The following is a 13,851-nucleotide window of genomic DNA, read 5'->3' on the forward strand; positions in this document are numbered from 1 at the left end:
AGCATCTGGACCCTACCACTGAGCCCCCCCACACCCAGAACCCCCTGCTGGGCTCGATCCCCCCCACACCCAGACACCCCTTCTGCTGAGCCCCAACTACCTTCACCTGGACCCCCCCTGCAGAGTCCCATTACTGTTGCACCCAGAAACCCCCAACAAGCCCCTGTGCATCCAGATCCCCCCTGCACCCGGATTCCCACTGAGCCACCTGCACCCAGATTGCCCCACACAGAACCCTTTCAACCCACACCTGGATCCCCCCACGTTAAGCCCCTCCACACTTGGATTCTGCCTTGCTGAGCCTGCCTGCCCACACCTGGTGCACTTGGCACAGAGGGGCAGGGCTCTGGGGTGTTTCTGGGGCAGGCCCGGTCCTTGCACAGTGTCAAGGTTGGGTGCAGCCTCACCGCTGAGTCCGTGACCCCAGGGAAAGCTGCACAGTGATCTCCCACCTCTGTGCAGCCAGTGGCCTGTGTTCCCCAGTGCTATGCTGGAGCCTCCACATTTATTTGACAAATAAAATTTGCAAAATTTTAAAATATTGTGCGCAGAACGCCCTCAGGAGTAATATCACTTAATCTCACTAGGCATCTCGTTTAAGCCTCCTTTGTGTCAGCCTACTTGGTGCAAGGGTCATAGGGCAGTTGTAAGACTTACCCCCTCTCTCCCGCACCTCCCATGGAATACTTCCAGTCCTGGGCGGGGGCATCTATACCTGGCATAGAACTGGCTCCACCAGGTCTGTGCTGCCTCCAGTCACTGGGGGCGTTCCAGGGTTTGGAGCAGGGGCAGGCCAGAGGAGGGAGGACCTGCAACCTGGTGATTCTGCATCTCTACAAAGCCTCCTAAGAACCACTGAAGTCTGCCCCTCCAGCCCTTGCAGAGAGGAAAGTGGTGGTTGTGGTTCAGATTTTGAACCATTTGACTTCAGAGAAACTGGATACGGCAATGAGTTTTGGCAGTCACTACTGTCCCTGGGGTAATTCCTTTTGGTAATCCCTGTGGTGATAGAATTGTATTTGGTGAAGACATATGTGGTGTCCTCTCTCCCTGAGCTGCTGCAAGTGTCCTTCACTGAGGTTGAAAGGTGCTTGGGGAGCTTCAGTCTGCACTTTACATATGGAATGCTAGTTCCTTCCAGGCTGTTAAAATCAAACCATGAGGTGATGAGTCTGTTATTGCAGGTGTTGGTTTTGATCTATAAAGGTCAAATGATTTGGGTCCTGGCTACCTTAGATACTGCAGCTAAGGGTACCTTAGTTACAGTCTTGTACCACAGTAGATGAGATCACCTGGGGTGCTTGAGCTAGCAGTTCTCTGGTTTAATGAGAGGGGGCTTCTGGCAGGGTGATTTCAGTGAAGGGACCTCAGTTCTGGAACTCACTACTTCGCTTTGTGCTGACAGAGACCAAGTTTGCTGCTTTTGGGGGCATGCTGCAGGGCTTATCTGTCTTCCCAAGCTTTTGTGCAGTGAGTGGGTTAGAAGGGTTTGTTAGTCCTGACAGGCTGGAGGATTTGATTACTGAAATCCACCCAAACTGAGAGTTTTTTGTATGTTTCTTTTAGAATCTATACCTGCACATGCAGATAGGATGCGACATATACAAATCTCATGAATAAATGAGATTTCCCTGGCAAAAACATAGGCTGCATACAGTGATTGAGACTTACAAAATGCCCACGCATTCTGTAGCAGGTACATTGATCTGAAACATAGGCCTCTCTTCAGCACCACCCTGTGCCTAGTGGTGGTAATTGCAGCTTAATTTTTAGGGTTTGTGTGCAGAACTTCCATTAACACTGAAAGGTCTCCAGTGCATTGTTAGGAGCATTAGAATAATTTAATATTGTGGCAGTAAACTCCACATGTTCCTCTTTTTAAAAATAAGCTGCTTAATGGCTTCCTGTTGATACTATCTAACCCTCAGAGTCCTCACCCAGTACGGAGGCTTTGTTCCTGGAATTGTAGCACAGAGCAACAAGGCAGCCAAGAGGTTCTAGTTAATGAAGCTTTCACATTTGTGTGCAGTCCAGATTCAAATATGTTGCTTTTCATCTAGAATCTGTGGTATCCATCCACAGTCTTGGAACAAATTATCTGAACTGGAAAATCAGGAGTGTCTGTGCAAAGTACGTTAAATTACTTGCATTTGGAAACACCCCCGATATCCACTCTCGTTGCTCAGAAGTTTTCCATTTAAACAGGGTAACGATATAAAAGCCAGTCATTCTGCTCCATATTAGAATTTTCTGTTACATTTATAAGAAACCAGTCTGCATCCTGTAAGGCTGAAAATGTAAGGAGCATTTGTGGTAACTTGCCTTACATTGCAGGGGTAATATAAAATCCTGGAATTATTTTTGGTTTTCTTCCTTGGATATTATTACAAATGGAAATTTCCATAGCTGATCCTACAATCTCTTTATTGGTCTCTTTCTCTGTGTGTCTGGAGTAGATATATTTTCAAGATTACTGCTTTTTCTTTCTCATTTCTTTTGGCTAGAAGTGAGGAGTGGAGGTTGGTTTTGATGAAGTTTAGTCCTAAGAAAAGAGAGAGAATCAGGCATAGTACAGACAGGCATTGCACACCCTTCCTCAAAACAACATTTTAAGCATCCTCTGTTATTCCAGTGCTGGGCTTCCCTTGAACAGTGTCTGCAGACTGTAGTGGTTTTGTGATTTGGACAAACATCCAAATATGGTAATATTCTTATCACCTCTCTTTGCTTCTGCATTGGGTCCAGGATTAGATGTCACATAGATCTCTCACAAAGTTCAGTTGTGACATGATCTCATAACAAAGGTCCATGGAGATGTCAAAGACATTGATGTCAATATCAACTATCAAAGACATTGGAGAACCAATCTAGTTTCAAAATGGCTTGTTTCTCACATTTCTTACCAGTGTTCAAAGTAAGGGGTAGGGCAAGGAAGATTTCCAACCCCCAAATCAGTTACCTCCTGGGAGGAGCTTGCAGAAGTTGCCTGGAACAGTGGGTTCTTCAATTTTGGCCTTTTGTGGACAACCTCATTGGGAAGGGGAAGAGGATTTCTCCCTTTGTCCTGCATTTGTAGCAGGATTCTTTGCCCCAGCAAATGTTCTGCAGACCATAATTTGTGAACCATTGGGTTAGAACATGATCAGAAAAGAAAACTCATCTCCACTTGTGCCTCATTGCATCTATGAAGCCAGGTCTGCTAGATCAGTGGCCAGTGTAATAACCTTCTGTGCTTCCCCTCCTCCCCCTATTCTTTCCTCTGTCACTTTGGATGTTACACACTGACAGGCCAGTTGAACAGCAGTGCATTAATTTGGCTTTGAGGTGGATGGCTGTACTGAAGAGCAGAATTATTCAGAGGCCCTGAATTGAGGAGAACGATTCAGAGTACACTACATGGGATTCAAAGCCAGTGCATCTAACATCTGAATTGGCGGGGTGGGGGGGGAAGCCCTTCAGGGCTCTGGGTTTTTAACTGATAAACCCGCTGTGAAGTGCAACTGAAGAGGCCCAGAGGTACACCCTCACTGAATCCTGCAGTTCTCAGCCAGCTGCCCAGTTACTGTTTGTGGGTTGGATTACTCTACTCGTGGTTGGATAGCTAGAATGATGTATGAATTGCAGCACAAGGTCCAGTTGGTATGTTGTACTGTCCACTTTTAAACACATGCTCCTGCTGCTAGATCCCAGGCTAAATTCAGCCAACTGTAGTTTGGAGAAAGCAGGTGCAAGCCCCATGGAAATCCAGATCCAGCAGTTATGTAAATTCAAGAACGAAGTAGGGTAACTTGCGCTGATTTGGCATTCAGCGGAGTTGCAGACTGAGTTAAGCTTACATGAACATACCAAGGAATTGGAAGGGGTGAGTGAGGTCCTTGAAAAGGAACTAATAGGTGGGCATAGAGAAAGAAGCTCACTTACCCTTAATGTAATGTATGCTGCAGCCTCCCCAGTACTTCCATGGCCAAACTAAGCTCCAGTGGAAATGGGTGAAACTCCTATTGACTTCAGTAAAGAACTGACCCCCACTTGATAATTTTTCCTGCTTAGCCATGCTGCAGTCAGACACTTTAATAGACAATCATGATAACTAAGGCTGGGATGTTCAAAGACACCCAATTTTCAGTGAAATTCAATATGGGTTGGGTGTGAATAATTCCAGCCTAAAAATGTAGTTAATGTAAAAAGGCCATACTGTACCGTTGCTCACTATGCAAACCTCCCATTAGTGGGAGATCTGCTGAGGATTGAGGGTAGCGTGCATACACCCTGACCCACAAGCCATAATTTAAAAGTGGAATTCAGCCCTCTCTGGAGAATTAATTTGACACAAGGGACGCTGGTAGATTGGCATCTTTGTGAGGGCAGAGTTAAGGTAATCTGGGTGTCTTGTTTTGGAAGGGTATTGCTTAGTTTTCTAATGGTTGAAGGTTTTAAAAATTAGAGATTTAAAAAAAATTATTTTGCACCCAAACCAGTTATGTGTTTGCACAACCTTAAATTCACCTGTAGTAAGTGTTTGGTGTGGGAATTTGTAGAAGCGTCATACCACCTGTTTCGCTGGCAAAAGTATCAGAGTGGATTCCCCTTGTGTTTCTACAGAGTGCTGAAGCTTTGGCCTTTGTCTTTCATCTGGAGTAAACTCTCAACTTGTGAACAATTGGGGCACCGACTGGAGCACCTCCAGATCATCAGCAGCAACAGGAAGGCTCAGAACCAGACGCAACTAATGAGGTATGGTGTATGTGTGTGTGTTTTCTGACAACCCACTGAGTCCTTGACCCCTATCACCAGCTGGAACCTTCATCATCCGTGTACCAACCAATTTCTTCTCTAGCTTTAAAGAAATTCAGCCTCCTCTGGCTCTGGTACTATCATATAGCTGATACTGAGGTTGCCACCCACTTGTTTTCCTGCACTGAATGGTTGGCTTGTTTTTTATTGTAGAGGCAGCTTGTTTTGTTGCAGTAATATGATTTTACAGGAATATGTGGGGGTGGCTTTACTTTTTTGTGGAGTTGCAGTGTGAGAGAGATTTTTACTATCCCATCAGTCTCTTCCTCATATAATCTCTTCCCCCTCCCCCCACCAACACATACTTGTGCCTCCAGAATATCTCTGCTATGCTAAGGAACATTTAAGTTTCCATCCAGAAACGTAGTGTCACTGAAGCTAGCCTGGGAAACAGGACAGGGACGCACTGGCAGAGCTGCACAGGGCAAACTTGCTCTGCGGTTCTGTAGAGCATAGGTTCTCAACCTTTTTCTTTCTGAGCCCCTCCCCACCCCTCCCAACATGCTATAAAAACTCCACGGCCCACCTGTGGTTTTCTGCATACAAAAGCCAGGGCCAGCGTTAGGGGGTAGCAAACTGGGCAATTGCCTGGGGCCCCATGCCACAGGGGCCCCTGCAAAGCTACATTGCTCAGGATTTAGCTTCAGCCCCAGGTGGCAGGGCTCAGGGCCCTGGGCTTCAGCCCCATGCAGTGAGGCTTCGGCTTTCTACCCACGGCCCCAGTGAGTCTAATGCTGGCCCTGCTTGGAGGCCCCCCTGAAACCTGCTCACGGCCCCCCTGGGGGCCCCGGACCCATGATTGAGAACCACTGCTGTAGAGCCTTTGCTTTCACAGGCATTGAATTAATCAGATGGGATATAAAATCAAGGTTCCATGGCACTTGCCACAAAAGTAAGAGTATCAATCCCCACCCCCTTTTCCCAGTATTCTGGAAGATCCATCCTCTGGTAACTGAAGACAAAGAGCAGCAATAAACATCGAAGTAACAGAAAAACCAGGCAAACACAAAACCCCACAGTAAGTAGAAGAGGGAGAGGCAAAGATCAGAGATGGGTATAGACTCTTTAAGGCCATCACTGTGCAAATCTTACTCTATGTGGTGCTCAGATACTGTAGTCATTGGCTCCGAGGGAATACTTAAAATACACGAATAGATTTTAAGGCCAAAATAATACTAAGATTATTTAGTCTGATTCTGTGCGTAACTCAAGCCATAGAATTTCATCCAGAAACACTTGCAGTGCGGAGGGAGTTATTCTACCCTATTGTGTAAGTAAACATTATTTAGCCCAATGACTAGTGGTTGAACTGAGGCATACCTTTTAGAAAGGCCTCTGATCTCTAATTAAATACTCCAAGTGATGGTGAATTTATCATAGCTGAATCCCAACTTAAGCGCTTACCTAACATTCCTCTTGGAATTTCAATCCAACTACTCAGTCACCCTGTGAAAACATGTTGTGTAGTGTTCTGGCTTAGCATGGATGCTGTGTTTGACCCCAGAGACAGCAGTATATTAGTGATAGGAAAGCAGCCCCTATTCTGTGTATACCAGGGTTGGCCAAACTTACTGACCGTCCAAGCCGCATACAACTTCAGAAGTTTGAGAGCTGGGGCACACAAGCCAGGGCTCAGGGCTTCAGCCCCATTCCTGCTGAAGCCCGAAGCCCTGGCAGGTGTATCCTGGAGGACTGGAGCCATGAGACTCTCCTCCCTGCTGGACAGGTGCTCCTATCCGACCACCCCACTGCAAAACAGAGGTCCCGAGCTTTCCCTCCCCTCTCACCTCCCCCCCATTCTGGTAGGCGGAGAGGGCTTGCATTTTAATGGTAAAAGAGGCTCGCGAGCCACAGTTTGGCCACTCCTGGTGTGTATCTTCAGTAAAGAGTCTTAATGGCCTTCAGAAATGAAAAGCGCTGTGTAAATGAAACTGGTGATGATTGTTATCCAAACATGAAACAGCCTTCTTCCTGTGCTCTAATTTTGTTCTTCTGTCTCCTGAATGCAGGAAAGCAAACATCTTTGTTTCTCTCCTCATTGACATGGCTCTGGGAATACTGCTAATGTCCTGGCTGTACAGAGAGAATCGGATTGGTCAGCTTGCCGACACACTCATCCCAGTGGCTGATGTAAGTCTGCCTGGAATCGTTTGTACTTCATCTCTAGTGTAGAAAGTGAACAGCAGTTCATACCTGTGGTAATTGTAGAGCAGCAGGCCTGTGCGTGAGGATTTCATGCAGAGAAGAGAAGCACTGACAGAAGTCACAAAAAAATTAGGTCTCCTCAAAAGCGATTAAATCTTCAAACCAAACCTGTTGAGACTAATCAAATGTAACATTGCTCTCCTCTGAGTATCCAATGAATACAAATTAGATGTTTTCTGGAGGGCACTTCCTGCTCACAAGGTAACAATTACATCATGAGCACAATAAATAACTTGGAGGCTGGAGAATGGAGTGCTTATCCGCCCAGGACACTTTTATTATGGAGTTAACAGGAAGTGCCCTCAAGCTGTTGTTCTAATGGGGTATCTGGGAGGGGGGAAAAGTTAACCCAGTTAGGTCTCAGAAATCATTAAACTGGGGGAAAAAAACTTGAGAAGTTGAGGCAGGTATGTTTGGTGAGAGCATGTTGGTGGTGAGTTCTGAGGGCAGTAACTAGTCAGGGTAGGTAACACTGAAATTCTCTCTCAAGTGTGCGAATGATAGATTGGGGAATTCACCTTCTCCTGTGCCATTCTCCAACCTCAGGCCCTAAATGGCCAGTATAAATTACCTAAGAACAAGCATGACCCATAGCATCCTGTTTTTCTGGCACTAGGGACTTCTCTACAAGGCTAATTAGTGCATGGCAGGCTAGTGCACAGCTTGCCATGCACTAACTAGCCATGTAGACAAGCCCCTAATTTCTTATATTTTGAATGTGTAACCTGAACTTACGTGCAACCTTTGCTCCAATTTAACCTTTTTTTTTTTTGGTCTTTTTTTGGCTTGGGAACATATTGTGTTTGTGTGTAAATTATTATCTAAGTAGAACTTACCTTTAATAGGTAAAAAACCATTTTGTCATTCAGTGGAGCTGAAAAAAAACGCAAAATGTGTGCATCCTGCTCTTGAGTTGCAGCGTTTGTGTCATGATGTTTGTGTCAATGATGTGCTGGTGTTCCATCATTTTGTGACTCAGCATTGTCGCATATTGATGAATACTGTGATAAGGCTGCACAACGTCATCCCTTCTCTGTCCCTTCCCTTTGGTTTCTGGGAAAGAGGGACAGATCTTTCCTTTTGTCTTACAATGCCTCTGCTGCAGGAGTCCTCACTTTACTGTCTCCAGTTTCTGGATGGGAAGGGACTCCAGTCCAACTTATGAGGAATTCCATCAGCAACTTATTTTCTCTTCTTCATCCACTTATTGGGAGGAACTCACAGCTGCCCTGCTGTTGGTTCCTTTTCTCAGTGCTCCTCACACTAATAACACATTGGGCAAAACTAGTAGCACTCTTGTGATCATCTTTCTGCATGCGACGCAGACACAACAAGCAAAGTGTCTACCACGCACTTACCACACAAGAGCTTAAAGTGGCTCATTACTATTGTCTAGTCGAACTTTCAAGGGTGGACCCAGTTTCAGCTGCTCAGTGTTGCTGGGAAAGGGGGAAGAGAGGGTGATGGTTGGAATATAAGTCTCCCCTTCTAATATTTGATCTAATGGTAGGATTAATGTGAGGCGTAAACTCGGAACCTTTTTATACATTGTTATTCTGAAGTCTGTTCCCATGTGGAGATCTTTCAGCTGGAAGATCACCTGCCCTCTAGTGCTCTCTGCAGTCTGCTTTCTTAGCAAGTGTGAGACAACAATGACTTTGGCTCAGTTCCCATGTGCACAGGTGGACTCAAGAAGTGTTCTATCTGCCCAGTGTTAATGGCAGATGGACACTCTCATGCTCAAAGTGCATTGGATCACACCACCTGTCCTGGATAGGAATGCTGTAGGAGTTTCTCATTTTCTCCTCTTCAGTCATGCAGATAAATCATTCACTCCCACTTGGATGTTGCAATATCCATTACTTACCTAAGTAGCCTACGATGTCTCAGAAATACAGAGAGGTGTGCACTCAAGAGCTTACTTCCCTGGAGATTTGAACTACTCCCTTGCTGTACGTTCTTCTCAGTTTGCCCCTCCCTGTTTGTCTAAGGTATTGCTTTACTGATATGTCCATGATCATCGGTGAGATTTCATGCCAATTACAATTTCTCCTTGCTTCAGGAACCTGGTTTCTTCACTGTGGACTCTATGGGCACATAAAGCCTCTAAAGTCACTGGGAGCTCTTTCATAGACTTCAGAGGGCACAGATCAGGTGTCAAGTGCACATAAGAGGTGGGCCTGAGCCATCCAGAAATATCACTGTGATAACTTCAGCACATGTGGTGCAAGACAGCACCATTTCGTTTCCAGTATGACAGCAAAATCTTGTCTGATCCATCCTGCAGTGGGTTTCCGGTAGCTGCTGAATTTTTATCTGGCATTCATTATCCCCCGCACTGGAGCTCTATCAGGCTGGCTAAAAGTTGCCAAGTTTGGTAATAAAAACTTTCCCAATGTTTTGGATTATTATGACTTTTCCCAGTGCTCCATACTATCCTAGTTCTGAGATATACCCTTGGTCAGCTAATGGCATTGGTCTCTGGGCTTCTTTTATCAGTAGGTCTGACAGTAAAAAAATAAGACGACTTAATCCGTTACCACAGTTCCTGGCCTTGAGAGAAGAGAATTGCCTCAGTCGATTTTATACATGCAAGCTTTTAATTGTGTAGGAAGAAGTGCAGTGCCATAGTTTTCCTTCCATTCTCCTATTAATCTCATTCACGGCGAGCCTCTTCTCTCTTGCCTCTCTCAGGTCTATTGCATGCTAATTGGAATCCATCCAGCATACTGTAGGTTAGCCTCGCCAAACCTTCCATTCCTTCTGTGATGGAATGCACCCTTGTATTCACATCCAAAACACTACTGTAATTATCTTTGTACAAGGCACACCTTTGGAGGTATCTTTTGAAATCTCATAACATATCATGGTAAAATGCTTGTGGAAACATTATGTGTGAAGTTGTTAACATAAGCTGACATCATGTCTGACATGTGTTTCCCAGATAAGTTTGGGAAGTGGCTACACCAGTTTCTCTAAGACAAAGAGCAAGCTGATGCCCCAGCCAGGTGTCCACAAAGCTGATGGGTCATCATCTGTCAAGTGGCCATTGTTTGGCAAGAAAGAGGGGCAGGGACAAAGAGATCTACATCTTAGCAAAGAAACAGCATGAGATCTCTTTGCTCCACCAGCCCGTCTCTTGGTTCTCAGCTGGAAATGCTTTTCAGAGAGGGACTGACACTATAAAAAGGAGGGGCAAACACCCTAAGAGACCCCCTCCTCTCTCTCCCTGTCCATCTCACTCTTTGCACCTGAGAAGACAAAAGAAGCAGCCGTTGGACTCTGGAGGAGGGGTCCTGACCTTAAGGGTTTGGTCAGTTATATTGTTGGAAGCATGTGGTGAGAAATTTTGTTTTAAATCTAATATTGTTTGTCAGGCACTAGAACGAGTTTTATCTTTATTTTTCTTGCAACCATTTCTGACTCCTGTATCTCATTGCTTGTACTCCCTTAAAATCTCTCTCTTTGTAGTTAATAAACTTGTTTTGTTGTTTTATCTAATCCAGTGTGTTTAAGCTAAAATGTCTGGATAACTCCATTTAGGGTGGCAAGTTGTGTGTATATTATTCTCTTAAAGAAATAATGGACTTAATATATTTGGACTGTCCAGGAAAGGGCTGGGCAGTATAAGGCATAATTTCTGGGGGCGGAAATCCAGAACTGGGAGTGTGTTGGGGTGCCCTGCTGTATAACGAAGGCTGGTGAGAGTCAGGGTGTGACTGGCAGGCTGCAGTTACACAAACACATTTGGGAGGGACCTGCATGCTAGCAGGCTGTTTGTGAGCAGTCCAGATTGGAAGCTACAACAGTAAGGCATTGCAAGGCACCCCAGATTGCATGGCAAGGGTGACCTAGCCCCCGACTGGTTTGGATTGTATGTCACACCTTCCCACTAGCCCTGTCTGTGGAGACAAAAAAATAATAGGTATGTCACTTTCTCCTTTTCCAGCTGCCAGCACTGTAAGCCCAACCTGCTGTGTGGAAATCAAGCTGTGCTCCTCCCCCATCATTCCTCATCCCCAGTGATAATGATTCAGCACGTAGCTGACAATTGTCGATACTACACAAGACATCATCGGCTCCAGCTCCCTCTTTCACAGCTTGACTAGCTGTGTAGTGCTGACTATAATAACAAGTTGCTTTTGTCAGTAACTGAAGCAGATGTGATTCAGAGGCATCTAAGGAATAGCTCTGTGCACTACAAAAGGCCTGTTTTGGAGTCAGCTGTCTGAATGTATAGTGGAATAACCTTTCTTAGTTCCATATCTGCCCTAACCTCCTCCTACACACCTTACCATTTACTCTGCTCGACCCAAGCTTCCCTGCTGGCAGCTCCAGACTCTGCCTTCTTCCACGCTGCCCCTTCTCCCAAAAGCCTCACAATAGATGTTCTACACTAAGTCCTCTTCCCTGTCTGAAAAAGAAACAATACCTTCTAACTCCCCATCTTCTCTGTGAAGTGTTGTGGTTAGAAAGGCCAATCCCACATCCCATGCTGTCTATGTTCTGTATTAGTTTTGCTCATTTAAACTGTAAGGTCTTTGGGGCAGACACCTGTTTATTACCTGTCACAGATCGTGCCTCAATTAAACCATGCTGAATATTTCTGATCCTATACTAGTGACAACTGAATGCATCTCAAGTCAGATTTTAAAACAAGTCCTTTGTCAGTTATATTCTGCTAATCCATAAATAAAACAAGGAGAAAAGATGATGTTGTTGTTATTATTATTAGTTATAGTCCAGTAGTGCCTAGAAGCCAGGGCCTGTTCTGCTAGGCACTGTACAAACATATATCAGAAAGACAGTTTTTAGCTTTTGAACAGCTATGGTTTGCTCTGAGTTTTATGAGACCTCCCATTAAGAGCGCTTCCTTGCCTGTGCCCCGCTACCTATCCTGAACGGGCCTGTCATTCTCCTTTGATGCCACACCCATGGTCAAAGTTTCTATTGAGAAGAACAGGTGCACTGCAGTTAAACAAGAAATTCATTCCAGACTGAGCTGATCTAAACTACTTTAGCTGTGTTCTCAAGGTTAGCGATGCTCCCACAGCACCTTAATGAAATGACTTCCATGTAATGCACTACATTTCATCTATTAATATCCAACACATTCAGTATTAACAACTGCACCTAGAGGATCGGACTCTTAAAGTCATGTATTTTAGTCTATTTCTTCTTGCTGTCCATTGGCTCTAAAGCATCCAACAGCAAAAAAAAACCCCACAAGAGGCTAAACCCCAGGGCCTACAAAGTACAAACCCTACAAAGTAACAACAGCCATGACACAATGCAGGAATGCTCAGCAATAGTCAGGATTTAACTACAAACTGGAGTCATCTAAGGACTTCAGTAATTTTCCGTACCACAAAACAACCTTGCAGAAGGACTGCTCTCAAACATTTAAATATTTAATTAAAATTAAAAAAAAAACTTTTGCTAAGTTACAGCTGCAACACTTTAAATATTAACGGAGTTCTATTTATAAAGTATCTGGCACTTCTTTCTCAACGAGGGCCAGATTCATTGGTACGAGCCAGCCCTGGCTTGCAATGAGTGTTTTAAGGGATGTGAGGGCAAAGGAGCGTGGATGAGATGAACAGACAATCCATGGCAAGGAAAACCATGTTCACGTTGAAAATGTAACCTGTAACTGCTACTAAACGGAAAGTATGTGTGGCTGTTATGTTTATAAATTCAGCAATGTCTGTGAGACCCTAGGATGAAAAGACATGAAAAGACATGCACATGCATCATTGGAAGATTAGGTCCATAATCCATCAGTCTTGGGTACCAAGTCTAGATTCTCCTGCATAATCCACTATTGTAGGCATATGTTTCATTTTTGTTATGTATGTGATTTGGGCATCTAACTCCCTTAGGCTTTCTCTTCACCGGCACAAAGATATTTTTTTAGATCAAGGTAACTAACATGATAGTTATCTTGTTGTACAAAGTGGAGACAAGGCACTTGTAGTGTTTACTGCGAGGTTACTAGCCGAGATCTGCCCTATGTCCCCCTCCCATGGCTGACCTCACCTAATTTATCTTGTGGGAAACACTACAAGTGCCTTGTCTCTACTGTGTTTTTACAGCAGGATAACTACACACCTTATTGTCAATGAAGACATAGCCTCAAGCTCTCCTGAAAATCCCAGCCTATTTGTATAGCAGTCTTCCTCTGACCGATTTCTCTACCCACCTTAACTATTTGATCATCTCTAATATATGTCACTTTGGGTAACCTGCTTACTCAGCTCTCAAGAGTTATCATTACCCCATGAGAGCCTTCTGTGAAAATCACCCAGGTTGCTCTTCTCCCTGCAAAGGGGTTGTCAGAAGCACAATCTGTGATTTAATTTCTGACAAGGCTTCTAAGGAGATCCTGCTCTTAGGTGGTGGTATCTTAAGATTCAGACAGGGTTTGCTGGCTCATTGTGAGGTATATGCTATTTCTCATGTAACTCCTATAGTATTTTTTATGCCTCTGAGACAGTTTTTCCCCAAAGATTTTAGAGGAATGGTGAGATTTTTCCAAAGCTATCAGTGCACGTGGGGAGTGTTGTGCCCGTATAGTGTAATTAACATTGCTTGTCTCCTTATGTTGCAGCATATAGCCAAAGAGCTCCAGGACCTGCTTCAGTGGCTAATGGGAGTGCCAGCCGGTTTAAAAATGAACCGGGCATTGGACCAGGTGTTAGGCCGGTTCTTCCTTTATCACATTCACCTGTGGATTAGTAAGTGCAGTTGTTTAACCTTTCATCTTTCCTTCTCACTTCTCCCTCCCTAGTGTCTAAGATTGTCCTAGTGATGTATAATGAATCAAAATTTGTATTGCAAGGACATACTGGT

General features: G+C 44.6%; 1 protein-coding gene across 7 annotated transcripts in view; it reads left to right on the forward strand.

Moving 5' to 3' along the window:
* Nucleotides 1-13,851, forward strand: part of PIGQ (phosphatidylinositol glycan anchor biosynthesis class Q) — a 41,340-nt gene that overhangs the window by 10,655 nt on the left and 16,834 nt on the right. For all 7 annotated transcript variants that reach the window (XM_037911311.2, XM_043523789.1, XM_037911308.2 and 4 more), the window contains 3 exons: nucleotides 4,603-4,734; nucleotides 6,804-6,924; nucleotides 13,610-13,736. In XM_037911311.2, coding sequence (XP_037767239.1) covers nucleotides 4,603-4,734; nucleotides 6,804-6,924; nucleotides 13,610-13,736 — 380 coding nt within the window. The remainder of the gene's footprint in view (nucleotides 1-4,602; nucleotides 4,735-6,803; nucleotides 6,925-13,609; nucleotides 13,737-13,851) is intronic.

Source organism: Chelonia mydas, chromosome 10 (genome assembly GCF_015237465.2).
Source record: "Chelonia mydas isolate rCheMyd1 chromosome 10, rCheMyd1.pri.v2, whole genome shotgun sequence".
Lineage (NCBI taxonomy): Eukaryota > Metazoa > Chordata > Testudines > Cheloniidae > Chelonia > Chelonia mydas.